The sequence below is a fragment of the Megalops cyprinoides genome, chromosome 23 (assembly GCF_013368585.1).
Source record: "Megalops cyprinoides isolate fMegCyp1 chromosome 23, fMegCyp1.pri, whole genome shotgun sequence".
Taxonomy (NCBI): Eukaryota; Metazoa; Chordata; class Actinopteri; order Elopiformes; family Megalopidae; genus Megalops; species Megalops cyprinoides.
The window spans coordinates 14,019,234-14,031,359 of record NC_050605.1 but is presented as its reverse complement, the minus strand read 5'-3'; the positions used below and the strand labels follow the sequence as shown (position 1 = coordinate 14,031,359).

Genomic DNA, 12,126 nt, shown 5'->3' with positions numbered 1-12,126 from the left:
TTGCCTTCCTGCTCACCAGTGCTTTAAGAACTTGCTTAATAGACCTTGCCTATTCCTCGTTTATTCAGGCTCATAATTAACTTGCAATTATTTATTATTCAAAAGCATTTTGTTTTAGTGCCCTAAATAAAAGTTAAGTAGATATCACATTGATTAAATGCTTTACAGTTTACAGCATGTCAGTCAAAGGTCAATTTGCATGGAATAGTTGATCAATTACGTCCAGGGGGAAGCAAAGAGTGAAATGAGTCTGTTATTGTTGCTTCAATTTAGAAGAGAAAAAAACAAAGGCCTCATTGTTGCACTCCTATTGACTTTACATAATATAATATAATTTACATGTTATATTATGTTAGTTTAGTGGCTAATTGGATGTCGTTTAAATCCTTTGTTGCTAACCTTTTTATCCCCCCTTACGCTGAGAGCTGGAAGACTTGAGCTGTCAGCTGTCTCCAGGGGGGATGCTCGCACAGAAAAAAAAAAAAAATCTCTCCAGTCAGTTTCTGTGCCGACAAAGCACTGGTCACAGCTCAGCTAGCACTTGGACTTCCTGCTCAAACCGTATTTTTTTATCTGTCTCCCTGCTCCTTCACAGCTTCTCTCTCCCGAAAGGAGCTGCATGCGTAATGGGCCCAGGGCCCGTGGTGCACGCAGCGTTAATCTCCGGGACACATACATGTTACAGCCTATGAATTTTAATTTTGCAATTATAGCATAATTGATGCGGTAGCTTCCTATCTACACAGGGGCAAGCACCACGGGCTCAGATGATGATTCAATCAATACAGCGCGGGGAGAGTGGGATTGATCACGGCTTTGAAAAGCAGGCGCGTTCCTTGTAAAGACAAGACAGATCGCTATTATGATACCTGTCATTATTTTCTGATTAGACCCATGTCTTCATTTTGCATTCCAGTGTTGCCCCCTGTCTTTCAAGCAACACTTCATAGATAATTCTCTGGTGCAATTACCGGCAGCCCCTCTCTCTTCTGATCTGTGCTGCAATAAATAATTTTGAGGAGGCTCTTGAGACAACCCTTATTAATAATTGCTCACTGTAAACATATTTTACTTGGTGAACGAGGGGGGAAAAGTTGGGCAGAGCAACAGGGACTATAAAAACAGGGCCACCAGCAATGCTTGGCAAAAGAGCAAGAGTAGGATTGCTCTTGATTCCTGTCTCATCGTGTCTCAGGCTTCCACTCCTGTAGACTCTGTCCACTTGAAGGCCCCTGCAGACAACACAATGTAAGACATACTGCGGCGTGACATCAGGGTCGTCACAGCGTTCTCTCCCACTGACCAGACAGCTAATGCTGAACTATCTTTCCATCACACAGCACAATAGACCGTCTTCCTCTTTCCATTCCTGAGAGCAGCGTCAACACAACCAAGCCGACCAGTGGCTAAATGCCCCCTGTTGAGATCCTGTTACTAAGAATAGCATTGTGGGATTGTTCTGGGGATCCTGGCGGTTAATGCAAGACATTACATTACTAACCGTGACCAGCTATGAAAAAAAAACAAGAGGATTTAAAATTGTTTTGGGGAACTGCAAGCTGACTAGGCTGACCTCAGCCTGGCATGTATAAAGCCTGCAGGAAACAATGCGCTATGCGGAAAAACGGACACCAAAGAGACCTCCACTTTACACACACTGCTTTACACATGAAGCACAGTGACAGACAAAGCCAAGGCTGCAACAACCACGCAGATAAACGTCCTAGACGACATGGCCACGTACCGGTCTCCCGGGAGATCTGGACGAAGGCCTCCACCCCACTCTCGCCGTAGTTGCCCTCTGAGGCCAGCGTGGAGACGTAGTTCCAGCCCATGGCCGTGACGATGTCCATCATGGCCTGGGCCTGGTAGGAGTCCGGCGGCACCACGCGGGAGAAGAAGTCGTAGCGGGTGTTGTCGCTCAGCTCCGGTGCTGTGGATGCATAGCTGATCTGAGGTATCTGTGGGGACAAGCAAGAAGTGGGGGACCATTACATTACATTACATTATTGTTATAGTTTTTACATGTTGTCAATTTATACAGCTAGATATTTACTGAGGCAATTGTGGGTTAAGTACCTTGCCCAATGGTACAACAGCACTGCCTCAGCAGGGAGTCGAACCGGCAACGAGTCCCACTCCTTAACCACTATGCTACACTGCCGCCCCTAACCGGGACCACGGTGGAGAATGTGACGGGTCATTTTACAGCCAAGGAGCTGGAGGAGCAGCAGACAGGACAGCCAGACAACCGGGAGGGAAAGGAAGACGGGCTAATGGATAGCGGTCCAGGGCAGCAATTGACTGACAGGCCGATTTCATTTGAGGGAAGGCCAAGGTATCTGCCGAGGCCTCTCAGCTGTCGTATTGGTATTCCGCAACGAGACGCCGAGAGCTGCCAACGATGCGAATGCCACTCACGGCCTGGCAGCTGCGGCTGATCACAGCACAGACAACCATGAATTACACATCTGTAAATACAAACGCTCCGAATGGCTCCGACAGCATACTCATTTGAGCCTTTTCTCCTTTTTTTCTGGATCGTGACAGATGCTGATCTGCTGAAGGTGGTTGTCATTAACAGATTCTTGCTTAACTTGGTGCATAAACAACAAACAAAAACATACGAAAAAAGTTTTGAAATCACTCTGAATCATAATATATAAAAGTTCATATTCTCAGAAAGGAATTACCATAAAGCTGTGGAAACTCATAAAACTCACTGTCTGATACATGCTGGAACTGTAAGGTAAGGGAGACAAAAAATAGATGCAGGTCAAGATAAATATGAAGGTGTGAAAATTGCACATCTCTGCAATAAAGTAAATTTAGACAGTAAAATATTGCTTTCAGGTGTTAAGAATAGGCTTGATGAACATTTAGTCATCCTTCTCTGTTTGTGTTGTCACAAGCAATAGGCAGAATAAACTAAAACAGAAAACAATGCTTCATTCTTCTCCTGTGCAATATCCAATACCAAATACCTTCACCTGAATGAGACAAAATGCAGGTAAGACACATTGAACAGATTAAATATACACTAGGCCGTACTTTATATTCGGAGACTCATTTTGTCTTAAAAAGTGCTTCCATGTTTGTTGTCTATCTCGCACAGTGATTCATTTTTAGGAAATTCTACACTTTTGGATACAGACGCATTCCTGAAATATTAACGGTAATATACAGTATTAATGTGTTTCAAATGTTAATGTACTCTATAATTTGTTAGTTTTAAGAAGGCGTTACTTACTATGCTACTTGCTAATGTGTTTCAGTTGCACAGCATTTAATATCTCACTAGTTTCCAAGAGCTATCTCCGAGTTTGCCATAGAAGTGTGAGGTGAAACAGGAGAAAATTCTGCTGGTTGGTCTGTACACTGTCTACTTTTCACTCTGTCTCGTGAAAAGTAGACAGTGTACAGTGCTGATCCTTTTCCTGATCACTTTGAAACCCAGGTGTAGGCAGCTGACCAATACGAGGATGAGGGAGGGCATATGACCTTCACCTAAAATCCCCACCCTGCAAATGCACCATAACCCGAGCCACAGATCCCATGGTCATTTCAGACCATCTAAAACAGTGAGCAGGGGAAGCAGAAATGGATTCTCCCTAATTATGTGAATGAACACAGTGTTGATTTTCATTTACTGTATGTAGTTCTATTTATTGACTTTAGTGGGATGAATTTACAACAACAAAGTAAGCCCTTCGCCAAAAAAAAAAAAGTTACAGGGCCGGAAATTACACGCTTTGGTTTCGCTCAACAGGAGGCCCCAACAGTGGAGACAAACATGAAGTGAGAATTTTTCTGAATTTCATGGTAAAGCATGCTAATGGAAGAGTGCTATTAGCAGCACAGTGCACTGTTATAGTATGCTGTCAGATTACGCCAAGCAACCAACAATAGTACAGCAAATTGGCCAGTCCTCATGGAAGTCCCTTGGAGGGGGGTGTTAAGGAACTACAAACACTTTCAAACCTTTTAGATTAAGAAGTAGGGGAAATGAAAGATTCATGAAGATATTACCAGGATGATTATAGTGGCTTCAATCCTTTTATTCTATTTCCTTTAATGAATTTGGCAATTTCAATCAAAGCAGATCAAATAAACAAGCCATTTGGATGGCTCTCTTTGGAGAGCTGGTTGCACTGTCAGGGGGAGATAATACCACTGCAATTGAATTCTTAATTCAATAACACCACAGAAAATGTGTTGCCTAAAAACACATTAATGCAGAAATGAGACAACAGTCCTCAAAGATTGGTCTAATTCACTTCATGCATTTATCAATAACGCCAGCAGCTGAAAATTGATTCCTCATCAAATGAAAGTAATACAATACAGCTGTTGGAGCTGTCAAGAAGAGTGCTAGTGCTCCCTGGTCATCAGTATACAATAGGAATACAAATTGGGTTAATATAATTTTATCAGGAAGTGCACAATAGAGGCAATGATTATTTTCCTGTCATAATCAGGCTTGATGAATATATCTTGACCTTAATAAGGGAATTCTTTCGCAGAAAAATCTCCCCTGAATCTCCGCGCTTGTACACACACCCTCTAACAAAGCGTTGGTCTATCATCTTGGAATGTGCAAATTATTTCTTTTTTTTAAATAATGAAAGGATCAAATTTCAGGTTGTAAGCCTATTTAATTTTTTGGATGAGTTTGTCTTCAAAATGCACTGCTTGTCACTGTGCTTTTTTTTTTTCTGAGAGAACCGCTAAGGGCACAAGTGATAAATCATGTACTAAATCTGCATTGCAACTGAGGACATCCAGATGCCTCCACACTGGGGGTAGGGAGAGCGAGAGAGAGAGAGAGAGAGAGAGAGAGAGAGAGAGAAACTTGTCAGGTTTGAATTGTGACTTCCAACACTATTTGAACACACCAGATGCACACGCACACACACTGCCTCCAGGAACCAGTGGGAATCATAAAGTATTTAGCGTGGTGCTGGAGAGGGATTTTTTTTCTCACAAATTCTCCTCACTGGAGCACCAGAGGAAACGCTTAGCGGAGGAGTTTATTTAAATCTTTCCATCAGCGTGGCCTGGAGATGAATAATTCCTATTCTGTGCATTCCGCATACCTATGTGAGCAGATCCTCTAATGGAGCTGTCGGGTTTTAAGACGTCGCATTAGAGTGATAGATGGTGGTCTGGCGATATTAATTAACCCCCGCGGTAGACCTTTATTGTGAAACACTAAGACAGAGAAGGGCAGACACGTGTCGCAATAAAAGGGCGCAAACACAGAGCCGTGTTCATACGCACATGCATGCACTCACATCTAATTCACACCAAACGAATTCCTTTATGTGTGACTGGTCAGCAGCAGCCATTATTAGGCAGGAAATGAGGAGACTGAAACCAGTTTGATGTGAGTAATCTCAAATGGATGAAATGAGACTTTGGCACGCTCTCTCTCTTAACCTTGCTCTCTCTCTCTTTTCTTTTTGTTATCTCTTCTTTTGTCTCTACATTCTTTCTCTGTCTCTCTTTTTCTCTGTTCAGAATGACTTTTGAAATGCAGAGCAGGTGAGATGAGGCTCTCCTCCGATCTCTCTCCTGTGCCAGGTGTTTGGTTCTGGGATGTGGATTTTATACATCCTATGAAGATGTCCCCCTCACCCCCACCCCCCCACTGCCTTCAGCCCATGCCTGGAATAAACAGTAGCCTGTAATCCTGGATCAAAGGTGTGTGTGGTGGGGGGCTGGAGGGTGGCCAGGGGCAAACCACATTTAGTCACCCACTGCTCAGTTCTTCCATTGTCCCTGCTGTCCTCATGACTGGATCAAACATGCCACACAGTGATGCTTAAATGGGCCCCATGCATGTTCCAATTTGTCCATGAATAATATCCATTCGGTTGCATTTTATATGCAGTTTATGAGACAGGCAGTGTGCCTGCACTTAATTCATAAAGCAAATAAGTGCACCGCATATCTTCCTTTGGCCTTGTATTGCTCCAGATTTAATCACAGATGGACGTCCACACAATCTGCGCTCGCTTTGTGATGTAAAGCGAAAGCACCCTTTATGCTGACAGCAATTTGCCTCCAGGCGTTTTTGGCTTCCTGGATATTTGCATGCGTCAGGCTGATGGCTGAAGTGTGCGTGCATGTTTAATTCTTTGGTCACACTTTAAACGAAGTGTTGCTTATAAAGGCTTTATGAAGCATACGTAAAGCCTTCATAAGCACGGCATTATACCAAATGTGACAGAACCAAGAATGTCACCTGGCTAAAGGCAATATTTGGTATAACGTGTTGCATAAGAAAGTGTTATGTCTCCCTTTATGAAGTATGATATTTGCTTGTGTATGGTTTATGAAGGCATTATGTCGTGTTTATGAAGGCTTTACATATGCTTCATAAAGCCTTTGTTTAAAGTGTGACCAATTGTTTCAACTCAGCTCTTCTTATGTGCTGAGAAAAAATTGCCACTCTAAAATGATGTCACTCCTCTGAAGTACAGTATGCATCATCTTCCTTTGGGTGGGGGATGATTAAAATGACTGATCTACAGCATAGAGGGCACACACCTTATCTATGATATCCATTAAATATGAGTTTACCCAGAGCAGAAACTTAGGAAGGCCTGTCCCTTCCAATCTTCAACTATGAACATGCATCACATAGTGACAACTGGTTTTACACCCACATCTCCCAGTGACAAAGCCAAAGAACTACCAATCCAGTTGATTAGTTCTATCTGTCAGAACGCGGCTGTTGTGTGCTGACAGTTAAGTGTCCTTAAAGTGGGTGTGAGGGAGAGGGCAGCAGGTATTTGCAGATGTTGCCATGGGATCGAGGAAAGCTTCAGCACAGCAGTCGTATAAACTTTTTTTTTCAATCAAAAGCCATTCTCTCATCCCCAGATTCTGTAACAGAAGCTGTGGTATTCATTTCATGAAACTCATTATTTTTTCTCTCTCTCTCTGTAGGTCTTTGGCAGACTCTGAAAATATGCTTTCTTTTATAGCGCGTAAATCCTTGTCCTGTTTTAAACAACCCCCGGCAAATCTACTGCTCTGAAGCTCTCGAAACATTAGCCAACAGCTAATGCTCTCGGAAGCTCCAGCCAGTTTAATCAACCTTGGATGGATTCCACCTCAGCTAACCCCCCTCAGCGATTAGTTACCCCTGATTAACCTTTCACACTTTCTCCTCTGGCAACCCACACCCAACCAATCAGCAGCCTTCATCCGGTACCATCTTAAACACAAAAGCTGCAAATTAATAACTATAATACAAGTGAGAACAAAAGAGACAAGAATTAAGACAGAGGGCATAAAGGCACAATTCCAAGTGGAGGAAATGCTTTCTATTTATAAAAATCTGATCTGATTCCAAAATATGAATTTGAATATGGAATAACCTGAATGCAGGAGCATCATTCACTACATATGCCAGCTGTTTAGACCTTAGTCACGACTAGGGATTTTAGCTAATTACATGCAGATTCACGTCCATTTCTGTGCATTTCTCATGCATCTAAACTGGAAAAAAACACAGACTATCAGACAGTATGCATCACTTCTGTAATAAGTGATGTGGAAGTCTGATTTGCTTGGGCGCCACCCCTATTCGGGCTGATCTGTACACCTGATATTGACACATTATCCTTTCATACAGTGGGATATATGTCCTGAAACAATTCAGTACCTTAAAGGCCATAAGAGCACATGTTCACCTGAGATCCACATCCGAAATCTTGCAACAAATCCTATTCCCTAACCCTTGTGACATGCCCAAACCACTGACTACTATATAATCATGCGCTTATGGGTGTTTGTGCAATGAGTTTCTGCACTTTGTGGGGCACATATTTATTTTGCTTATTGTAAGAGTGGTAATTTTCAGATCAGTTCCAGAAACCAGTTCATATCAGTTGACAGGGGGGATGATGAGGTGTGATTCTAATGCCATAAAGGTGACAGTCGCAGCAGGAAAGAGACAGGCGATAAGGTTTAATATCCGGCACAATAACGTGCAAATGCTGACTGCCCCACATTGCCTGCCGTGTCTCTGATGTATTGTGACTCCCATCATAGCTCCTGAGTTCCTTTCAAAATGGGAAGTGAATACACTAACCCAGAGGCTGACCGTGAATGCTTACGGTGTTGTTCTCGGTACCGCGGCTCCACGTGACGTTCAGGACTATTCAGGTCGCACCGCTGACGACGACAGCATTTCGGTTTTCATAAAGAGCTGATGTCAGGTTTGATTTGAATCAACATTCCAGGAGGAGCGAGTTGCTTGTTGTTGGTTGATGGGTCATTTGCCTCTTTGGTTCATGGCTGCACGTTCAAACTAATATTGAGCTTTGCAGAACAAATTTACCGGCGTAAACTTGAAATGTTGAAAGCTCCTAAATGGGTCACATGGCCCAGAGTTTTCCCTCTTTTCTTGCATGTATTTTAGTCCCCCAGCACTACAAGGTTGATGTCGCCCCGTTTTCAAGCCACTTGTTATACAATTATCCCATGGTGTTACCTCAATCATCTCAATCAGTTAGTAAATTACTATTAATCTACTTTAAGTATTGCCAATGCTGTGTGAAAACTGGTCCATAAAAACACACACTTCCCTAAGGGGAAACAGACCTGGTTGAAATATCCTTTAGTAATTTCTTGAGCTCGATGAACAAAACTTTTCACCTTTGCAAATCTCACATAAAAACTGATACATTTTGAATAAAACTCCATAGCAGAATACTAAGTGCCCCATCTTATTTTACTTGGCTCAGGGGGAAGTTTCGCTGATAGCGAACAACCTTTCTGTGCAGTTACATCACTCAGATACTTTGTATAGTACATTTTCCTGCTTGGAGCAAAACTGTTTTGATAGTGGCAACAAGCCTGTCAACTCTGGGGAAATATTTTGCCCATATATTACTTGCAAATGCCACAACGTGGGCACTACAGGTTAAATGCACTGAATTTGGCAACGAGCTTTGAAAGACGGCATTGTTAGCCTTGGATGTAACTGGTATTATCCAACACAAACACACTTATGTTTTTAAAATCAACTTCAAATGTATGTAAAAAATTCAAGACACCATCCACCACTGACAAGCCATTCACAATGTTTAGGCCAGCCACAATGTATCACCCAGAATAATCCTCAAATCAAATGCCATTGATTGTCTACATATCACACAAATTGTGCAGAACAATGGGCTTCTACATCTATTCATCAGTTACTAAAGATATGCTGTCAGTTGTTTTGATAAGTTCTTTGACTTTGATTGTATGCAAGGCAGAAGCCCATGGCAGGAAACAGGTGGAAACACCCTGTGAAGTTGACTGGCTAATGGAACTGCCCTGACATTTATTTCATACATGAGTAAACTTGCGCAAATTTGCACACACCAACAAATCTGTCAAACTAATTTTGTGTTTTTTTGTGATTTAAATACCAGTCTTTTTGTGTGATATATTAATTAATGATATATTCCAAGGCAAGTTTCACAAAACAAATGACATCTGGTGGTATGCAATGTCTCTCTCTCGGTCAAAAAATGCTTCTTAACATATAAGGTGTTTCTGATTATAAGACACCCCCCGCCCCTTTTCAAAGACGACAATGAGAAATTGTATATTAAAAAGCACTCCATCAAACCAGAAACAAAATAATTCAATTTAGCTCTTAATATGGGGCCAATGAAAATTGTACAGGAAGTGAGGCATGTGCAATTCTCCAATACACAACCTGCCCTCACCCACAGCCAGTTTCTATTCTTCAACTCACTATCTCATAGGTGGCTTACAAAGATATTACTGATTTGACAATTGACACACCACTTATTTTTTACATTTGATAAGGAAAAAAAAACATTTTTGATTTTGCAAAAAATGTGAATAGATTTTGGTGCCGTATTGGATTACAAAACACAAGCTCTACCAGTTATCTGATGACATTGGTGAGCAAGAAAACAACTTTTACCCCCATAAAAGATGCACAGTGTATGACATAGCCATTGGCTGTAGGCAAGCATACAGCAGGAGTTGTGTTAGCACAGAGCTCACATCATCCCTTTCCCGCATGAGTGCTGGAAGGTGTCTTGTGGCAAGCTTAATGCCCAATTAGCAATTCTGAAGTCAGAATAAAAAAGGGGAGAAATGGAAACAATGAAAAAAATCATGTTTGCCGCATGTATTCTTTATACACCTTGTCCTTGTGGCCAATGGCACCACCTCTCACCACTTAGGATTATCCTTATCCTTATCCTTATATTCTGCAAATATATGGTGAAAAGTTACACTATATTAAGGGGAAGACTCTGCTTAATATTTGAGCCACCACAGTAGTTTGAATTGGCTACTGGTATTAAAAAGGAAATGTATATATATATATAATATTTACAGCAGCCATGAGTTTATTACATTTGCAGATAAATCAGCCTTCTCGCTGCACAGACACTCCGTGAAATTTCAATATTAAACCAGTGCGTTGCATAATACCGTGTTGGTGTAAATCCACAGCAGGGGATTGAAACAGAACACAAAATGTCATTGATAACAGCATGGCAGAGGTGCCAGGTTCCAGAATCCACCTTTCTGGCTTTCTGAGTCATCGCCTTTTCAAGTATAACGGATAGCTTTCTTCTGTGTGAGGTAAAATTAAAGGGAAAAGAGGTGTGGGAGCGTAACGTGATACATACCAAGATACACTCATACACTGCCCTGGCACCGACACCGAAGTTCACAGAACTTCAAACACATTGAATTAGTGTGGGATTATCTCAGAACATAATGTGTAATGAGTCCCAAGGCATTTTTTTTCACTCAAGTATTTTGCCACCTTAAAAGCGGTGATTATAACTGTTGTTCACTAACAATTACAGTTGATTGTTTTCATAAGTTATACAATTTTGTAAAGATGTGTGTGATTTCATAAGGTGTTTTGCCCCTTGTGTGTGTGTATTGTATGAATGTGTGTGTGTGCACGTGTGTGTGTGTATGTGTGTGTGTGTGTGTGTGTGTGTGTATGTATGTGTTTGTATATGCTTACTGGAGCCAGAGAATCCCAGGACCTGTTGTGAGCCAGCACAAAACAGCATTCCAGAATGTATTCCTGAAAATATGCAAAAGCAGCTGAGCTGCAGATCTCTCCAAGGTGTTCCAACAGAAAATCTTAATGAGCTTTTTTACGTCACCAGTTTTATCACTCAGCTACAGGTAATTTGCTCGTGGTTAAGGATAGACACTCGCTGTGTATATTAATGTTCATGGGGACTGCAGGACTTGATTGCACTGCGTCATGCCTCTCTCCCGGTACCTCTGGGGTGCGGTTTCTACCCTGCGCCTAGCCGCCACAAAAATCGTGGATGAATCCTGCGGAGGATTGGTGTGAGGTGATCAGCCGTTTGGCTCGACAGCGGATCTCTCCACGTGAGCCAGGTGCCCCAAGACGTGATTCCGCTGTCAGGGCCACAGAAAGCTCCGCCGTGGACTGGCTCCAACGTGGAGAGAACAATCACAGCCATTTTCCAGCAGTGAGCACAAAGAGGACCCATCTAACCGGTGGCCCATTTTCCCTCCGCGAGAAAGGAAAAGAGGCATCAACCACAGCTGCCCGAATAAACAAAAACACAGCTCAGCGCCAGGTGCAAAGATGGAAGTCCCGCTGGCTCAATCACACCAGATTACAGCGCTTGTAAAGCCTGTTTATAGTGGAGATTCCTCCTCTCCTTCTCTGGACTGCAGGCCACGGGTGTATCACTCTACACAGAGCCCTGCTTACTGTCCGTGAGTCAAATTCAGGCATTAGCACCCAGTGCATTTAGCTAGCAGCTGCGCCCATGCAAACCCATCTCTCCCTTTGGGAGGTAAATGAGATCAATCCCTGCCAAAGGGCACTCGGTAAGCAATGTTGATATACTGCTAGCTCATGAATGTATGGGTTTATCACACTTTCAAGGTGTTTATGGCCTTTTGCTTCAGTGTAGGAATGCAGGAGTGCCAGTGTGCCATGGTTGTTAAGGAAATGGCTTGTACCCAGATGTATCCACAATCAATCTCTATGAGAGGCGCAGCCATTTAACGGCCCTTCAAGGCAGAATAACTAAACATGAATGGCTTGAAGACACATCCAGCTGTATCAATAGATAA

The 12,126-nt window shown here is 42.5% G+C and overlaps 1 protein-coding gene across 2 annotated transcripts in view; it reads right to left on the bottom strand.

The window, feature by feature from the left end:
* Positions 1–12,126, bottom strand: part of LOC118770064 (metabotropic glutamate receptor 8) — a 145,407-nt gene that overhangs the window by 85,989 nt on the left and 47,292 nt on the right. For both annotated transcript variants that reach the window (XM_036517467.1, XM_036517466.1), the window contains exon 2: positions 1,745–1,961. In XM_036517467.1, coding sequence (XP_036373360.1) covers positions 1,745–1,961 — 217 coding nt within the window. The remainder of the gene's footprint in view (positions 1–1,744; positions 1,962–12,126) is intronic.